Source organism: Artemia sp. Qi Xiang Cuo, chromosome 16, assembly GCF_049724085.1.
Source record: "Artemia sp. Qi Xiang Cuo chromosome 16, ASM4972408v1, whole genome shotgun sequence".
NCBI lineage: Eukaryota > Metazoa > Arthropoda > Branchiopoda > Anostraca > Artemiidae > Artemia > Artemia sp. Qi Xiang Cuo.
The window spans coordinates 19807457-19828681 of NC_142809.1; the positions used below are offsets into that span (position 1 = coordinate 19807457).

At 34.5% G+C, this 21225-nt stretch overlaps 2 protein-coding genes across 4 annotated transcripts in view; one reads left to right on the forward strand and one right to left on the reverse strand.

The window, feature by feature from the left end:
• The window catches only part of LOC148942660 (cubilin-like), a 43853-nt gene extending 30404 nt beyond the window's left edge, over nt 1-13449 (reverse strand). The window contains exons 1-4 of the mRNA XM_089102683.1: nt 13418-13449; nt 10725-10864; nt 7112-7410; nt 3328-3562 (exon numbers count right to left, since the gene is read on the reverse strand). Coding sequence (XP_088958809.1) covers nt 3328-3562; nt 7112-7410; nt 10725-10864; nt 13418-13449 — 706 coding nt within the window. The remainder of the gene's footprint in view (nt 1-3327; nt 3563-7111; nt 7411-10724; nt 10865-13417) is intronic.
• Cog6 (conserved oligomeric Golgi complex subunit 6) overlaps nt 1-21225 on the forward strand; it is a 158438-nt gene that overhangs the window by 48597 nt on the left and 88616 nt on the right. The gene's annotated exons all lie outside the window — the stretch shown is intronic.

A 21225-nucleotide genomic window follows, 5' to 3' on the forward strand; every position in this document is an offset into this window, starting at 1 on the left:
TAACTTATAATCCTTGCCCTGAGGGTTGTGGGGGACTGTCCTCCTCAAAATATGTTTACTATCTCGAAATCAACTACGCTGAACAAAATGGCTATCTCAAAATTTTTATTGGATGTGTTTGGGGGAAGGATGGGTTTGGGGGGAGGGCTAGTTGCCCTCCAATCACTTTCGACTATTAAAAAGGTCACTAGCCCATTGAATTTCCAATCGAATGAGATTTTTTTGAAGTTTCTACGACCACGCCTTCTTTAAAAACTTTATATGTCCCCAGGGCATAGCTTAAAACCCTTGCCCTGAGGGTTGTGGGGAAGTGTCCTACTCAAAAACATATTTTCTATCTGAAAATCAACAACGCTGAACAAATGGCTGTCTCAAAATTTTGATTGGATGTGTTTGGAGGAATGATGGAAGTTCGGGGGCTAGTTGCCCTCCAATTACTTTCGACTATTCAAAAGGGCACTAGGCCTTTGAATTTCCAATCAAATGAACCTGTTTTGAAGTTTCTACGACAACGCCTTTTATAAAACCATATATGCCCCCCGGGCATAACTTAAAACCCTTGGCCTGAGCGTTGTGGGGGAGTGTCCTTCTCAAAACATATTTTCTATCTGTAAATCAACTACGCTGAAGAAAATGGCTATCTCAAAATTTTGATTGGATGTTTTTGGGGGAATGATGGGTGGTGGGGGGGCCTAGTTGCCCTCCAATCACTTTCGACTATTCAAAAGGGCACTAGCCGTTCCAATTTCCAATCGAATGAGTCCTTTTCGAAGTTTCTACGACAACTCCTTCGATAAGAAGTGCCCGGGTATGGAAAAAAAACAAAAAAAAAACACATTGTGCCCACATCGTTCTTTACTTAGGCAGCGCTAGTGCGCTGCCTATGATAGGAATCTTTTTTAGAAGCGCTAACAACTTTGGCGTGAAGAGGAAGGTACCGAGGAGGGTGTAACGCCTTTATATACGGAGTAATCTCCGTTCATTTTGAGTTTTATTGCTGCTCCTTACTTTTAGTTGAAAAAACTTGTTTTTATTTACTACAGACAAAGATTGTCGGCAGTAAAATGGGCGCCTTTATCCCCTAAATATATTCTTTCCCCAACAGTCCCTTTAAAACTATTTAGATTAAAATCGTATAATATGAAGGTCAAAAAGTAATCTTAAGCAGTGGCAGATCCAGAATTTTCTTAGGGGGGGGGGCTGCAAAACAGGTTTATCCGGTAAAATTGCGTTAGGAGCAAGTTTAATTAACGCAAACTTGCGTTAATTAAGTAAATTAAAATACTTTAGACGAGGTTAGGGGGGGGGGTGCGCGCCCCCATGCTCCTCCCCTGGATCCACCACTGATCTTAAGTGATACATAACCTTAGTTTGGAAAATTTAACTTTATTTATCTGTTTCATATTTTATTATTAGCTTAATGTTTATTATGTTTTGGCTTCAAAAATGATGTAGAAAAAAGCTAAAATCGAAAATGAGTTACATTGTGTGAATATACGAGTCAAAGTCATTAAAAGTCAATGTCACTAATGTCAATGTCAATAAAAACCGATAAATCAGTTAATTTTGATCAGTTCTAGGCGTTTACACCCTCCCCCCGGAGAATAGACCCAGTGGTGAATACCCCCCCCCCCCGGAAAATACCCTTTGTGGCTTGTTGAACTCCAATTACTTTAGACTTATAAAAAAAAGAATAGAACTCCCTGGGGATTATAAACCAGTTTATACCTCCACCCTCCCCAAATATCTCCCTTCGAATTAATTCTGTATTTATCTGAAGGATCAATGAGAGCTGGGATGTTAGTACAAAAACAACAACTGCGACTATATAACAGAAAATTTAAAAAACGCATCAAGAAATGCGAAATTGATAACTGGTCCCTTATAATTTCTCAAAATATTTCTGGTATATGCTGCTATTGGGAAAGTAAAGAGTAACATCAAACCTCAAAATGAGCAGAATTTATTCCTTATAGGAGGGGGACTGCCCCTTCCTTATCCAAACCTCCACCTTATGGTCGTAGAAACTTCGGAGGGTACTCATTAGATCAGCAATTGAGAGTTCTAGCCCTTTTTTTATAAGTCGAAAGTGATTGGAGGCCAGCCGACCACGGGGGGAGGGGGAGGGTATTTTCTGGGAGGTACTGTCCTAGGGGGTATTTTATGTGAGGGGGCTATTTTCCGGGGGTATTTTCTGGGTGGGTAAATGCCAGCCACCATTTTAGTCATCATTTGTTACCAGCAGAAATTAGTTCGACTGATTTACGATCTTAAAAACCATTAACAATATTTTAAGCGTGTTTGTAAAAGTACTCGCACTAGTTTTTTTTTTTTTTTTTTAAATAAACGCAGCTGGAAAGGCAAATTTTTCAGGGAAAAAAAGAACTGCTTCAGAATCTCCCACCACCAAAAAAAATTCCTCTGAGCCTGAACGAAGGTGCTTCGGGTATATATGCAGAGGGAGAGTACTTAAGGCCTCTGACCCTCTCTAAATCTTGAGTCCTGACGTAATATTACCAAAAATTCATACTTTCGATGCAATTCACCTAATTCTCCGTTGTTTTTTTCGAATTAATTCCAGTCTCAGCAAAATAGTAGACCTCCCTAAAATGAATAGCTGCGTGCGTTCTTGAGCTCTGTTAGTCTAAATGTACCAAGAAATTCAATAATACTTGCCAGCTAAAACGACTCAAGCAAAACTGTGGCACCTGTCGTATCTGGCTGTCAATGCATCAAACTGACGTTATTCATGAAGCTACGCTTGTCAAACCAAAAACTATAGAACTTCTCACCATTTATTTTGAGACTCCTAATGTTCTGCAGCCACAGCAGTAGCTAAAGGCAACTAGTAGCTTCACAGCATGGATTTCTGAGCCCTGAAGAGGATGTGAGTATAGGGAATTTTAGGAGAGTAGAAACACGCAAAAAATAGTTCCTTTCGAGCTTAAACTTTTGAAAACTCATCAGAGGAGGGTATTCTGTGTATAAATCTTGGGGAAGAGGTTCCTTGTCCTAGGTGTACTTAAGTAAATGCAGTTTTCTGGAGAATCATAACCAACACATCTGAATGTTAATCCCCTCAAATGCAGCTAAACATAGTCCTTTTTCACAAAAACTTGAAGAAATTCCCCCCAGTTTTCAACATTAACAACCAAGAAAACTTGTTTCCTTGAGAAGCATTAGTAAAATTTACATCAATACTAATTTGAATTTGTAAGAACTGATCCCTAATCTGTACCTTCTTCCTTCAAGTCACAAACAAAATGTAAATCTACATGGCAGTTTTTATGAAACTGAGTTAGAAAGAGCGTATGGATGACATGTTACCTGGAGTTGGAGGATTCTGCAACTGTCGTATCCGTATACTAAATCCAATATATTCTGACGTGCTATCTGATTTGAAAACAATGGTTTCAGATTGTCCAGTAAACGGTATTGTTAAAATGGTTCCCGTCTGGTCTCCACAGTATCGTCTGCCAGCTACTTCTAGGTAGTCAGCACTACAGTCACTTGATACTTGCATCTCGAAGAATATGAAATAAACTTCCAGATAAAGGATAGACTGTAAAAGAATTCCGTTATAAGACTTGAATTTCTATGTGCAAAAATCCCCTAAGAAACTAAAAGAAAGCGGATGTTTCTTAAGTCCTATTAGAGTTAGGTTAGGATTTGGCCACGTTTCTGAGCACAATAGCTCAGTTATTTATAAATACAGAGAGCGTTCGCGGATTCCTTATCTAATTTACTCACCTAGCCCTAAATTCCCCGGATGTAAGATGTAAAAAATAACAAATATTTATCCGACCACGTCCTAGCTGAAACGCTTATGGATAACTAGGCATATGATAACAACGATCGTGTGTACTCTGATGGATAAACAGATTATTTACAGATACCTGAAGGTGTGCCACTTTCCCTATTACTGTCCCTTTTTATACTCTGCATTCCGTTTCAAGTATTCTTTCTATTTTTAAAATAATTAAATCATTTGTGTATATGTGAAGTCACTTGTTCTCACTTATCTTGCGCTTATTGGGAAACGAGGTGTAATTCATCCGACAACTAATCCAGACTATTCCAAATAGCGACCTCTGAACTTTAATGAAACGTTAAGGATAAGTAATCGGGTTTGTCAGATAAGTAATATGGGTAAGCTTGGTAACATAGGAATAAGTACATGTAAGCACTTTTTGTATTCCGAAAAATACACAAAAAGTGGTTTTAAGGTTATACAAGCAGTCTGCACTCTGAAAAATTCTAAATTAAATTTTATGGCGACTGTTTACTTACATGAGGGTTGACTGTCGACTTGCCTATTTACTGAGCTAACTGCTCATGGAAATTATACGATAAGGAATAACTTTAAACATAAAAATCAAACCTGTTTTATTTCTTATCTTGGAAATCTCAGTCTGAACTTCATGAAGATAAACATACCAATGTATCAAGGATTAACGCTTTGAAACCATAAATAAAACACAAAAGAATAGAATGGTGTCTTCTTGCAAATGCCCATTGATGACATGCATCTGCAAAATATTTATAGCTATCTGTTTAGTCTAAAATAAAACCTTATGGATTTAATTGGATTTAGTCCAAAGGTCGAAGTTAAAGATATATATATATACATATATATATATATATATATATATATATATATATATATATATATATATATATATATATATATATATATATATATATATATATATATATATATATATATACATATATATTATATTATAAAATATAATATATATATTTTGCATATATAGATTATGCAAAAGGTAGACGAAATGTCTGAGTGACTAACATTTTCTTCTCTTGCAACAACTCCTCAGCAATGTCCAGTCATTTTTTTTAACACCGTCTGTACAAATGCCAATACCTTTTTTCCACTCAATTTCGTGCTTCAGGAAATAACTATCAAGGGCTTTAAAAATATCGAAGCTAGGTACTCTGCCCTGCAAGTTCAGCGGGAAATAAAGTTCTTCTTGAAATTCTCCTTGAAACTTATCCCTTACAACACAAAGGGCAAGCGCTTTATTACTGACGTCCATAGATTCATCAAGTAGAATTGAATAAAATGGTGCGTTTCAACAACTTGATTTTCAATGTTTTCAGCAATTTATTAAATTCTGCTCCTGAAAGTGTTAGCAGACATAGCAGACATAATCAACTTCAGTTTTTGAATAGCCTGTTTTCCCAAAACAACTTCACAGGGTTGTAATATGCAAGGTTTTTCGGACTGCCATCAAGTAGGAAGCCACTAATAGGGACTTATCTTTAGCAACCATATTTTTTAACGCCCCTATTTGCTTTTTCCTACCTTCGTGTACTTTTTGAAAATATTCAAGTGGTTTGTCAACCAAATTCTGATTGCAAGTAAATTTTAAGTATTGACGGTTTCACGACATAATTTCACGGTTACATGATTTGGGTTCAGCTCACTACCAGGTTCTTGAATAGATCTAAATTTCAGGTAGTCTGAATAATATTTCCTTGATATTTTGCGTTTTTCTTTTCGGCTCTTTTTTTAATGCTCTTTGTAATGTTGTCTGAAGAGGACTGTGGATGCTCTGGTAAGTCTAATTCACTGATCAGCTCACTATTATTACTATTTTTATCACTTTATCTTTGCTTTTTACAAAAAAGTGCAAAATATTCAATTGCTTTTTCTCACTCATTATGGGTCCATACCTTTTCTTACTCAATAGTTTCAGGAAAGTCCATTAATTAAATAATTTTCAAATTGATGGTGGTGTGCTTCACATATTTCAACAATGAGAACACCTGCTCAAATAAGTATTAGTTTACTTTCAAGGGCTCAAGAAGCTTATGCCGGGCCACAGAAAATCAGGAACATATAGGTCTCATAGGAACTAAAATAATACTGGAGACTGGATTGAAAATTGAAATAGAAGGAAACTTTTTCGCAGAAATAGAAAGGCAAAAGGAAATGCATCCAGTCAGAGATGTATGCTGATTCAAGAATGTACAAAAGGACTTTTGTTTGGCCTATTCCAGTCGCATAATATTAAACGTAGCTTTAAAATTTTTATTCTATGATAAGTTTCCTTAAATTTGCTTCTTTTTTATGTTCATGAAATACAAAAAATATACATTGTTAATAATGATCTCTTTTCTTCGTGGACAAACTAAACATTTTCATGGACCACCAGTGGTCCATGGATGGTGACCGCTGGTTTTTAGTAAACAAAAGTTGTCAGATAAAGCACATGTGGAACAAACATGTAAATTTAAAAAGAAAATGTATGTCTTTAAATCTGAGATCATTCACAGATAATATCTTATTTGGTCTAGGAAAACCAAAAGAAATGTATTTAAATATATAAAAGTTATCCAAGATCATATTTCAATTTTCGTACAGCGACGACAGGAGCCTTCCGAATGTTGTTTCCTTTTCTTAGGCTGTCACAAAATGTTACAAAATTACAAATGTAATCTATTTTACCTTCTGTCACAAAATGAGCTTTAATTACATAAACTAACAAATACCAAAACAAAATGTGTTGTTTTGAACACAAAAATGTCAACTTTTGATCCAACTTTGTCAGAAATTCGATAACATTTTTGAATGCAAAGAAATATTGAGTTATATACCAATATGCAGCTGGATGAGTAAATGAAGAATATTCTGGCTCATCCAACACCTACGGTATCAAAATCAATGTTCACTGGTGTTTTGTGTTTAATTTGTCTTAATTTGTGGTGTTTTGTGTTTAATTTGTTTTCAGATTTACTTAGGGAGCACTCTGTAACAACTAAGGGAAAGAAATAATTTCCAACCGTTAGTAAATAGTTTCAAAATGAAAAGGAATAAATTAGAAATTACTTGAAAATAGTTTGAAAGTAGATAATTTGAACAAGTAAACATCTTAAATAGTTTAGACTCGTCCACAGAGGTTTATTTTGTACTTTTTTATGATAAATGCATTTTTTCGTCCTTTTCATTTAGAATTTAGGATTGTGAATATTTAACAAATAGAAGATAGGGCAGTGATCTGCATCACATAATTACTGAAATCTTCACCATGTTAACTTTTGTAACTATAGAATTATTCTTCAAATGAATATTTTTGTTACTTACCGAAGAAAATTTGTTAAACGTATATACACAGCGGAGATAAGGTAAATAGTATGAAGGATGATTCACAGAGGTGACGAAGTTTTCTACCCCATCGAAATCTCTATCACAAGTAATAGGTAGCAGAGTTGTTGCTGGTGGGAGGGTAACAGGAGAGGTAACTTGAGTTGTTGCTGAGGTTGAAGTAATTGAATCTTGACATAGTATCTGCTTGTAAAATGTATGAAAACCACGACCGTAGCCATAACCGTCACTTTTAAATTGTAGCAAAACAATTCCACTCGATGAAAACTCCTCCCGCCCTAAAAGAAGATATGCCTAAAATATAATGAGAGATGGGAAGAGATACAGGGAAAGAATAAGACGATAAGAAAAAGAAAGACATATTTATAAAAGAGTATATATAAATCCAAGAGTACAAGTATGGGTTTCATTCAAGTTCCGTATTTAGCATTATTAATGTTTAAATTGTTGATTTTGGTTTTAATTAGAGACGACATAGGAGGGAGGAGATTCCTCCTTGTTTTTGGAGGTATATATATATATATATATATATATATATATATATATATATATATATATATATATATATATATATATATATATATATATATATATATATATATATATATATATATATATATATATATATATATATCACTTGTACTCTTGAATTTATTATATTACATGACACATATTGACGCTTATTGAATCATACACACTAATCAATTTTTCGCTTAACAGTACACAATCATGCACTCACTCAAAAACCAATCACCTGCCCCATCTTTTGAATTATAGTAGAAGCAAGTACACCACAAAGAAGCATAAAATCCCTCAAGGAAATGCTACATCATTTTTAATTCAAACCAAGTTTCCTAGACATATGTGAAAAAAAAACAGGAAGAACTAACCAGTTTTTGCTATATTTTTTTAGTTAAAAATATAACTAGGAAAGTTCCATCATTCCCGTTATATATTCCCTTGCAATGTATGTTTAGTACCATTCTTATGTGTCTACTCTCTTTAAACGAGCGATAAATGTATGTATTGATTTTTTTCTCGGAAACAGATCCATATTTATTTATTTATTTTTTTTTTTTTTTTAAATGACATCTTGAGATTTTATGACTTATTTTGTCTGAGGACAAAAACCAAATTGATTCTAAATAACAATTGCTAAAATGTTTTTTAAACCCTCGAAATATTTGAATAGTTTATTAGTCTGGCACGCTGACTTCAAAAATTAAACTAGAAAAAACATAACTTGAAGGGAGTAGGATTATATACTTATTACAGAGCGAATGTAAGTTTTTTTTTCTTAGGAACGGTGCACTAAACGGTATAACTATAAAAAACATGCCTAGTAGAAGACCAAAAAATGAAAATTTACAATTGTTATAAATAATATTTTGTCGGAACAAGCGGAGATTCTTGTCCGGCAAACTGAAGCATCAAACGTGATAAGACCGAAAGAACTAGCCCTGAAAATTTAAGTCCATCGTGTAAATAACATAACACGGGTGTGAGAGTCTTCTTCTTGAGAGGATCCTAACGTATTATTTAATTCAAATTCATAGGAGGTATAAATTTGATATAAGTATGAACAATTCCATGTGTAACCCGCAGTATAAGGATATACCAGTAGCAAAATCTTTTTGCAAACATGACACACATTTCATAGCGCGTAATTAGGCTCTGAGCACATACGTCAGAGCCATAGTTTCAGTTGCTACTTGGTTTTCCATCCGAAACATTTGTAATTGCGCGCGCACAAAGGCGGGGTCATCAATCTTGTATGATTTTAGATCTGTGTCGAAAATTTTCAATGGAGAGTATAGGACTTTTCGCTACTGTATATTACCTTTACTTTGATGCAACCCGTAAAGTTCTGATGCATTTTCAAATGGCCCAGAAAACTGTTAAAGTTGGTCATCCCAGGATTAGAGGTTATTATATTTTAAAATTGTCTATTCCCAAAAATTTAAAATATAAAGCTTGAAAGCCATCAAAGAAACACCATCTAAATTTTATCTACTTAGTAAAAAGGTAGGGAAAGAGTATACCTCAGATCACCATTAAAGAAAATATCTTAAAGTTAAAGTAAAATAAAACAAATCGTTATTTTCTAACCAAAGTACATTTTAAAGCACGTACAACACAATAAAAGGTTTCAGAGATGATGCAGGTGAATTTGAAACTACAAAAAAGCTACCGCAAATTTACTATACTAAAACAATTTAGTTAGAAATCTAATTTAGCATCAAGAATAACGTACGGTAATTTCCTGGGGGATGAGCAGTCACTGGAGCTTTTTTTTACCATTATCTAAACGAAAACATTTCTCACTTTCCTACTACATACATTTTGAAAATTTTTTCTTGATTCCCAGGGGGAAGGGGAGGGTTCTTCCTCACAGCACCACCAAGTATTGAACTATTCAGAATTTTTAAGTTTTCCAAAATGATTTGCAATAGTTACTTATTATATTGCTTTTCATATTGTTACTTATTACCCCTATCAAGGCCGTATCCAGGGAGAGGTAAGAGACTTGAGCCCCCTGCCCCCCCCTAAATGTTTGTCCGACTCTTAAAATCGTAACAATAATGAATATAGACGAGTTTTGATAAGTTTTTTTTTTGTAAATCCTCCCGAGAAATTCTTTCGTACACCCCCAACCCCGCCCCCCAAAAAAAATCCTGGATAAGACCCTGACCCTTGTAGTTTATTTTGGTGAATCTGCTTTTTTATTACATAATGATTTTAAATACATATTAATAGCATCTCAAAATCAAATAACTTTTCAAATCCACAAAATTTGCATTACAGCATGAAGGAAGGCTTATCAGCAATTCCATAAAACTGATTTCTACAGCGTCTTTAATCGCTTCCTATTCTAATTTTAGTTTCCTATAATTATCTCTCACAGACAATTTTTCAAAACCGCAAAAGTCTTATTAGAATGATTGCAAAGCTTACCAGTAATTCAGTAAACCTGAACTCCGTAGCACTTTTAAATAGTTTTTCTGTTCTTTCTTCAACTTTCTATAGTTCTTTTTTATTAAAAGCTTTTCAACACCACATAAAGCGTATTATGATAGAAAGGTTTACCGGTGATTCCATAAAGGTGATTTCTAAAATATCTTTAATATCTTCCTTTTCTTTCCTCAGCGTTCTATAATTATCTTTTATTTTAAAAACATTGAAAACCACAAAACGCGTGTTACAAGTAAGGCTTTGTAGAGTTCAAAAATATTTTTAATAACTTCTTACTCTGGTTTTTAACTTTCTATAATTGTCTGTCATCGATAACTTTCTGAACCCACATAAACTGTATTATAATAGTGGCAAGGTTAATCAGAGATTCCATAATGGTGATTCCTACAATATCAATGATATCTTCCTATTCGTTCCTTGGCCTTCTACTGTCATATTTTATTAAGAAATGTAGTTAACCACAATAGTCGTATTGCATGATAGCAAAGCATATTGATGATTTAGAAAATTTGAGCTCCAAAATATTTTAAATATCTTTCTATTGTTTTGTTTCTATAACTTTTTAGAAAAGTATTTTATTGATAACTTTCTAAAACCATATTATGCTAGAACGGCTTACCAGTGATTCCATAAAGCTCAGTTCCACAATATCTTCTACCACCAAAAGAAACGAAATCTTTTTGGCATTCAAAGCTACTCTCCAAAAGAAAGTCACTGAAGAAAAAGTAGACATAACAATGACCACGAGCTCTTTTAATTCTGTAATAAAAAGACTGTAAATAAAGTGGTATATTGTTGCAGCTTGAATTTTCCGATTGTTATCAGAAGGTGTCAAAATTGAAAAGATAGTTAACCTAGAATGAAAATAAAGTGTAAACAAGAAAAACTGAAAAATTTTTAAACCTAATACACTTTTTATGCTTTCAGCCCTATTCACTACGGAAAAGACATAAAAGACTCATCATTTCATTTGCTACCTTATGATGGTTTTATCAAGACAAATTTATACTAAGCATTATGTAAGCATTGAGTTTCAATGAGCTCTCACACAGTTTTCGATGACGTTTTGGTAACCCGTCAGTTCTTGAGAAATAAAATGAAAAAACACCGACCTCTTAATCTCTTTTTTAAATTTCCTCAAATTATTCTCATAATCAACTTTTACTGTTAAGATAATCACAGATAACAGTTTTTATTCCTAAATAAAAGTTAAAAGAAATGTTTTCATTAGAGTATTTTTGTAAATGTGTTTAGTGTCCACTGAATAAGACCCTGGAAAGTGGAGTTTACAACCTATACCTCTGGCTAGGGTTTCTGACCCTGAATATTATTAAAGTACCATTTTTATGGTTTTTCCTCTTTCAATTCCTGATATTGAACAAAAAACTGCCAATTCTAAAGCCAAAAAGCAATTTAAAATGGTCTGATCAATAGAAATAAAACAAAAACACGTCGATATAATCAAGATCTTTGAAATGAGCCATTAATCACCACTCCACGATTTTCAGTAGCCTGCTAGTTCTGCTGGTCAGCAGAGGATTTACGAAACTTACCCTAGGACTAGGTGAAGGTGAAGAGCTGATGTTGGGTGACGAGACGAACAATCAAGTGGACAGCTTCACTTATCTAGGCAGTATTATTCGATGTTAAAAGTAGAATAACCAAGGCCCATGGGGTTTTGCCACAGTTGAAAAAGTTTGGAAGAATAGAAAGATAAGTCTGCGAACCAAGATTGGAATATTAGAAGTTACAGTGATGACTTTGGTCAAGTATGGTTCTGAAGCGTGGGCACTCCAAAAGAAGGAGGAGGATTTGCTGAAAGTTTTTCAGAGGAAATGCCTACGGATTGTTTTGGGTATCCGACTGACTGACCATATTTAAAACAGTAAACTGTAAGAAAACTGTGGTTCAATCCCACGTTCTAGGGCTATAATTGAGAGAAAGATTGAGATAGATAGGACACATTCTGCGGATGAAGGATGACAGATTGCCAAAGATAGTTCTTGTCAGCCAACCATCTAGAGCCAAACGAAAACTAGGTCGTCCCCGAATGGGGTGGGAGGATGTTGTAAGGAAAGATTTCAGGGAAATGAAAATTTTTTTGTGAGAGTTTAAGGAGGGTGTCTTTAAATAGAGTGGGATGGAGAAGGAGCGTGTGTAGCTGTATTGACCTCATACGGCTTGGTGCTGCAGTGAATTGTTAGTAGTAGTAATAGAATTAAGGGAGCTGGTAGGAGGCGTATGTATAAAGGGAAATTGTAAACCACCAATTAAGAGCTTGTGGCTAAGGAGAATATAATGACAACCTTTTTATGCCTATTAACCTATCCACTCAAGACATGGTACGAAAATTGCCATTTTTCCATATGGTACCGACAGATGACTTTATCACGATTAATTTCTAAGAAAGTCAGTGGATATGGATAATAGCTTTGAAATGAGTAATTAAACATCTATCGACGATATTGTGGCAGACTTCTAGCCCTGGTAGAAAACAGGTTATAAAAGGAGACACGTATTTTAAGTACTATTTATGCAAATAAAGTTACTTTGTTTGTTGTTCAAGGTAGAGGACTGTCATTGCTTTCTATGGGGCTTTAGACCATGTTAATTCCAAAGGCGGCACTTTTCCTCTCAACCTGATGTCGTTTTATAGGAGTTTGAAGCTCTATTTGCAAAAGTATAATACTGAAACTTTCAGGGCATGTTGAAGATGATATTCAACAAAATTACAAAACACATCATGCGTCTTCAGGTTTTCAAAAGGGTGTACTTGCAATATATCAGGAACGGCTATGAATTAGGGTGAAACTTTTGGGACAAGCTGTTGGTGATATTGAGATAAATCAACACATACTATGTGCATCCAGGTTCTCAAAACGGCGTATTCACAATGTTTCAGCAACGGCTATAAATATTAAATTGAAACTTTCAGGGCAATATGGTTGCTTTCTTAGGAAAGCAACCATAATGCCTTTGCACCTATTATTTGCAACCTTTGCAGCCTAGAAGAAGAACGAATCCTTGGCCATAGTAATTGGAAATCTGAAAACACGTTTTAACCATAAATTAGTAGATATCTATGTTATATTTCTAATGGTCCCATACAGAATTATTTCTAATGGTCCCATACAGAACTAATTATACCGCTGCTATACACCTTTTCGTAGAGAGTGAATTTCATTTCCTTTTGAAGACAAACGAACTATATGAAGGCCAGGCAGTTTTAAGAAATCTGTGAGCTCTATCAAGGCCAAGCATTTGTGAATGTCACTGTCTAGCTTTGACTGGTGCAATGGATTTGACCTTTACCTGAGGATGAATCCAGTCGATTTCTTTGGCATTGAGTTTGGATATAAAAATTGCTATAAAAATTGCTAGGGGGTTAATATCAAAGTTCCACAAAACCATTTAATTTGACTAGCTCAAATTCATTCAAGTTAGAAAAAACATTTGAACAGTGATCGAATTGTAAACAGTTATGTCTAGTAAGAGAAGTTATGATATGGATAGGATCACATGCACACAAAAACGGAGAGAGATTCATAGATTATGTACAAGTTTATAACAGCTTTCAGAACTTTTCTCTGTGGGCCATCAATGAGTTGGAAAACAACACTTTTGATGGAAATAATTCAGAATCTCCGAGAAATGTTGTTGTCAGATCAACATCAAACGTCAACAAAAAATATATATTATTGCTATATTGTTTGGCAAGAGTAATATGATTGGATAAGGGCAATTAAATCTCATGTTAAATTCATCAAAGGATTGAATTCTGTATTAAATTCATTGGAACCAAATTCTTGGCTTATTATTGATGATTTGGCCAAATCGATAGAGCAATGGTCTGAGGAAATGATTTAGTTGTTCGCAGTACGTTCTCATCATGAAAGTATTTCCCTTCACCATTGTCCTGCATAATCTCTTTCTTCAGGGTAAATGTATGTGAACTCTTGCATTAAACTGTGCTCAGTACATTGTGTACAATGTTTTTCGTGACTCAAATTTTCTTATAACTTAAAACAAAACAAATTTATCCGGGTCTACCTAAATTCCTGCTTCCAGAATACAATCAGGCAACAAGCAAACCATAGGGATACATTGTAATTGACCTTAATAAGAGTACACCTTAAGAACTACCTGTAGTTAGTAATATTTTTGATCGTGAAGTAACTGTATATCTGCCGGTGGGTGATAGGAAAAGATATTAAATAAAACTATGACGTTGAAGAAGTCACATCATAATAGATACTTGTTCTTTGTTTTGAGTAGTTCAAAACTACGACTTAGGAAGGCCATACTGAATAATGTAGATCGGGAATTTATTAAACTCATTTCCGAAGTGCGTTTAAATTTAACTGCAGGCGATGTTAAACTACCAGATGTTATTATGAAGCAGAATAGAGAGCATCAATCCATTGTTCGTGCACTGTCCAAGAGAAAACCCAGTCAAAAACGGAAAAGAAAACTTTTAGTTCAGGTGGGGGAAGATTTTCTCACAGTTTTATTGCCAATAATTGCCGGTCATGTCAACAATCTTCTTCTTCTATCACCATCATAAGAAGAAAATATGGCTAAACCACATAAATTGACTGCAATTGATGAGGCTCTATCTCCATTGCAAACTTTTGAGGGTAATCTCATAGATTTCCTTAATGACAATAGTATACCTGATGACCAGAAATTTTTGATTTTTCAAAAGGCACTGTTTGAATGTTAAATTATTTGAATGAAAGCAGTGGTGTTAAAATTGATGCTACAAGTAAGCAAATCACTCTAGGTAGCAGCCCTTACAATCTCATTGATTTAATAACTGATTTTGTCTCAAATCACAAGAAAACTATATCCATCGACACAATTCTTCTGCAATATTTAAACACATCGAACTTTCCCAAAGCACTTGTATTTAATAGAAAAAATTTAAAAGAACTGATATCAGTAAATGATGATGATGACAGTTTTGAAAAAGGATGATTTAAAAACGCTAATGCTAACAAGTAAACCAAAATAAATCTACAACAATGATGATGAAGACTAAACTTTAAAGGGTGAGAAAAAACGTCTTTCCACCGACGCTGCCAGTATACGAAAGGGTTTTATTTTACACGCAAAACGGATGAAAGTCTGAAACATATCTATGCAAATGTTGGCGTGCCCCCAGTACACTTGCTCATGTCTTAGTGCCCCCAGTACACTTGCATATGCCTCTAATTTCCAAAAGAGTGTAGCAAAAGAAAATCTACAAAGTCAACCCAGCTATACTCTTCATCGAAATCGTAGACATCCCAGCAATCAATATCGAAAAACAAAGGTCTTCTACCCACTGCAGATCATGTAAGCTGATCTTATGACTTTGGATGAGATACAGTGACAATACAATAAACCCTACAGATAAATTCTATTAGCGGTTAGCATTTTTAGTCACTATTCCTATGCAATTCCATTGAAATCTAAGGGTGGAGAGGAGATTGCAATTGCTCTAGAAACAAAACTTGGCCAAGATTCCTAGAGTAAAATTCAGACAGATCAAGGGAGGGAATATGTCAATCCATATGTAAACAAAATTGTATTAAAATATGGCACAGAATAGTATCATAGTCATAGCCCAATCAAGGCTGCATTGTCTGAACAATTGATTAGAACTGTTCGTCTTCTCATTTCCAGATATTGCACACTCAAAAATACTGCCGCCTTTATTCATGATTTGGATAATGATGCATGTTTACGATCAACGTCCTCATCACTCCCTGTCCAATCTTAGTCCTCTTGAAGTTCTTCATGGTGACAATATACTTGACACTTTTCTCAAACCATATTCTTCTAGCAATTAAAGTGGAATTAAAAGTAAATTCTCTGTCGATGATACAGTTCGAATCAATTGCACAAGCACTATTTTTGAAAACAGAAATTACCTAAAATTTACTGAACTTTTTAAAGTGTCAAAAATGCTAGAGACTAAACTCGTGACCTATTGACTACGAGGCGGCAAAGATGATGAGATTTTGGGAGAGTTTTATGACAATGAATTGCAAAAAGTTAAAGACAGTGTTTTTTTTTATCAAATTGAAAAAAAGTATTAAAAACTCGAACACAGGGTGGTAAGAAACAGTTGCTAGTTCACTGGCTTGGGTACAACTCTGAATTTGATTCTTGGATAGGTGTTGAAGACATACAAAATGTCCAATGATTTCTATGTGACATTCATGTTCAATGTTTCAGATCCTCTCTATGACGATTCGAAGAAAACAAGTAATTTTTGGACTAAAGTTTCTCTTCCTTCCATTAAATTTGAAGGTAGATTGTAAGTTGCTCTTGTAGATTGTATTATCAAGAATACATATGATGCTCTAAAAAAGGAGACCCCATTTGAGATTAAAGTAAGACCCTTTGACAACGGTGATGAAGGTGGGGTGGCAACTTTGGACTCTTACCCTATTGCTTCTATACCCTATAGGGAATATAACAATATGCATGAGCTTTGTCGAGTTCAATCAACAGAAAAACTGCCAGTCGAAAAATAGGTGGTTTCACTTTCAACTATTTGACAGAACAAAGGAGAATTTATAGTACCAATCCATTTGAGAATGGAAGAATTTGCCTCAATGAGAATTTACTTGAGGTTCTCGGATATAAAGACCGTATTATTAAAGCGAAATATTTCGGTGGCAAGAAACACATTATCTATGCAGACTATGCACTCAGTGTCTCCTCGGACAGTTTTATATTTATTTACAGTTCATTTGTGCAACCGTCGAGAATTGGTAATTCAAATATTCCCCTTCTACGTGTTCTAGAGAGAAAAGGTACAGAAAACAATGTTTACCCCTGCAATATAAGACATCTCCAGTATGTTCATGTGAGCACTTCATACTTGGAACTCTGTCAGTTAACACTAAGAAGTGAACTTGGAGGTCTTTTAGCTATAACAAAGAGAAAAAAAGAAGAGTAATAAGAAGAAAAAGACTGTTAGATCACAAAGAAGACTTTTTCTCTTAAGGTGACCTATCTTTCCCACAAAGGATCACATGCATCAGTCACCTCGTCATTGAATCTATTCAATGCTGCAAATGTTGATGTTAGTGTCAAGTATTGCTACTATGAACAAATTTCACCCTCAACAACCCCTGTCGGAAAATATACACTTTCAAGTATTTTCCAATGAAGATTATTTCATCGATTTATCATCCACATTTATTGATTTAAATGTTGTTGGGAAGAAAAAGTCTAACAATCAAACTCCCATCGCTACCGACGATCTATCTTATGAAAACTATATCCTACACAACTTGTGCAAACAAATTAATGTATTCATTAATGGAACATTGGGGAGCACTAGCAATAATTCATCAAACTATACAATCTACATACAATTTATATTGATGACTCCAAAATTATACAAGAAGTTGAGAGGACAGGCACTAGGTTATGGATATAGATCGAATGTTGATACTGACGGTGAGTTAAATGGTCCAGTGAACCAAGAGTACCATTTAGTTGGAGAATTAAATCGTGAAATATTTCATATATCACAATAGTTGCCACCCAATGTTAAGATTGACATAAAGTTACAACTAGCTCCAGCCAGTTCCATTTTGAGAAAACACTTGCTGCACCACCTGGATGCAAATGTCAATATCACTTCAGCAATTCTTCATATTCGAAAACAACAGTTTATCAACTCTGTTGCATTGGCAGTGAAAAACTGAGAGCCTTCTTGTTCTTCATACAGTCATCAATCAATGTAATATTGCCACTGGTTCTCGTAGTTATACCGATTCGTCTCTTATCAACGGAGAAATCCCTTCAAAACTCGCTTTGGCCGAGTGAAGAGTGCTAGTGCCGTTGGATCCTGGACCGCATCCCCCCATGATTTTAATTTTTTTGGCTTGTCCAGCCTTCTGTGCAAGGTGAATGGAATACTCTTGTACAATTTATCCTTTGATAAAAAAATATCTTACCGAACTGTATGAATTGACTATGCAATCACTGGATCACGATTCACAGCTATTTGAAAATAGAATAACCAATTCAATGTTTTCAAAAAATCCTGGTGTAATTGTTTTGGACTTGTCAGTTATTCAAGATATGAGCATTGTACGAACGGGGAACGTACGTTTAGAGTGTACATTTGCTGACGTCTTTCCTGAAAGTATCACATTAATATCACTGACTCAATTTGAAACTTATTAGGAAATCACGCTTGCTGGCAGTGTTCTACAAGACCTTGTACCCTGAACAAAAATCAAATAATCAGTGTATTTAATATGGACCCTTGCATGTCCAAATACAAATCCTATTGTATACCATCGGACTTCCTTGAGGGAGTTCCAAGTGTTAACAATACCCAAATTATTGCTAATAGCAGTCCATCGAGTGTAAAGACTGGTCATTAGCCATGCATCTTTCAAACAGCGAAGAGTATAATATTTATTGATCCTCTTGGCCTATCGTATAAATTCTGCACCCCACATATCAACAACTTTATTGAAAGCAGTAGGAAAACTATTATTCAAAATCAGAAGAGAATGCAGGATTTAACGACTAAAAGCTGTGGCTTTCATGCACTACTACATTTCATTTTCAGATGTCGTGGCTATATTTACAACCAGTTTCTCAACATGTAAATTGACAGTCCTCGTCTGAATGACTTCATAGTGTAAAATATACTTTTATAACTGTTAAATATTGATTTCAGTGTCCTACGAATAAATTGTTCTAAAGCTGTATGTAAAATTTTTTATTAATAAAGATAATGTATATAAAAAAAAATGAAATTTTCTCCTCTTTAGATTTATTTTTCTACGTATAGGTAGCTTTCAAGAACAAGTGAAGCTGGTAGATCATCTGAATTCACCAGGGTCACATTTTCAGTGTAACTTCAGTACAGTGTAACTTCACTCTTATTACGTCTCTTTGTGAAGTCAATGATACTAATTTCATTCATATTGTAAAATTCACGTGTTTCAATTTGCCTATTTGAAGCAATATCACATATAGTGTTTTCAAATGGTGAATTACATTCTGTAACAATCAAATAAAAATCAGTAGGCCTATAATCATAGTAACCATTGCCTTCCCAACGATGACGTAGAAACCAAATTATTTTGTTATTCCAACAGTTGAATCGTAGACCTGATTCTTCCTCCCAAAACAATTTAAGGCCACGACGATATTAGTCTCTTAGAAATAAACTAAAATCTCGTTTGTTTTTTCCAATCATACCAGGATAGGTATTCCCCCACTGACCACATTTATCGTAGTGACAATAGGAGCATAGATGTCCTCTAGGGTAAGAGTCACAAATCTCTTCAAGACATAAATTACAGCCTTTGATTTGTACTGCATAACCTCTATGCAATTTACACAGGCTGCATAATCTACCCTTTTCATCATACTCGGCAATAATTGTACAATTCTCACATGATGGCCAGCTGCCCGACGTATGCAAACATAGTGGACAGGATTAGTACATTTTTTTCACTGTTGACTGTCGCACTGCTAAATAGAAACTAACTGTCGATCAAAAAGGAATGTTCTTTTTACTTCTAGAGAGAGAGAGAGAGAGAGAGAGAGAGAGAGAGAGAGAGAGAGAGAGAGAGAGAGAGAGAGAGAGAGAGAGAGAGAGAGAGAGAGAGAGAGTAATCGAGTGCTGTCTCACATTAAAATCAATTGAAACCAGCTTGAACTTTTTTAAATTCTCGACTTATTTGTTGTTCTCACGAAAAATCATTCGAATAGACTTTTGAATCAACATTGAATGTTAAGGTAGTGTTCAATAGCAAATCCACAATATAATTTTGATTTGTTTCGATTAGTATGTCAATAAATTGAGTGAATACAGTTGACCCAAAACATAAAAGGCTCATCATAATTCAATGATGGAGATTATTTTTTCATTATATTGTCAAGCATTCTTTGAGAGAATATTTTCTTTTGCACTGATAATTTTTGAAACTAGTCATGTAGATTCAAACATATTTCCAAAGTCACAAGATTCCGCATGATTTGTTTTTTCTCAAATCCATCCATTTTTTTGTTCTTGATACTCACACTATCAATTATAAACTAAACTAACTCATAGAATTTTTTTTTCTATTTTTGAGTACATTCTTATCGCCAATTGGTTCCCTTGGGGGAGGAGGAGTAAACGACATACTAAAAATATCCAAACAGCAATAAATCATTATAAAATATTTTATTGTCAGAAATGTAATAATAAAATAATACGTTTCCCCTCTTTTTCTACAAGATGTTCCAGTCCATTGTCCTCAATGTGCTTCATGATTGCATTCAATCCAACTTGTAGTCTGGATATATTCATAATGTTCAGTTTAGCTAGACTTCATAATTGTTCTTCCAATTTAAATTTACTCGAAGATATATCTACCCCACTTATCATCCCACTCAACTTTTAGCCGACAATTATTTGTAATTTCCACTACTACACTGGGGACTTTCGTCTTCATATTATTATTGTCGACTCCTTCAAGTTGCAATAGTGTTAAACCACTCATTTTTAATAATAGAAGATTTTCTAACTTGAATCAATGTAAGTTAGTCAAATGTCTTTGTGGAACTGTGATATTAACTCCCTATCAGGTTGTTTATATCCACACTCATGGCCAAAGAAATCGACCACATCCGTCCTCAGGTAAAGAGCACATCCATTGCACCAGTCAAGGCTATACAGTGACATACGCGAACGCCTGACCTTGATAGAGGTCACAGATTTGTCAAAACTGCATGGCCTTCATAGAGTTCGTTGGCCTTCAAAAGGAAATGAACTTCACTCTCTGTGAAAAGGTGTATAGCAACGGCATATTTAATTCTGTATGGGATCATTAGAATTAATTATGTATGGGTCCATTAGAAATATACCATAGATATCTACTTAAATTATCATTGAGTAAGAATCACTATTTGCACCTGATTAAGCATTGCTAATTATTATTTTAATTAATCTTAATGACAAAAATTCTATTACAAAACCAAATTTATGGGAATTCAGAGAAATAGCCTCAAGCCTCTCAAAAAAGGCATCGGATCGAAACGAAAACTGAGCCATTGGAATCACCATACCTGAAAATCTCATTTACAGTTCTCCATCTTGACCAAAA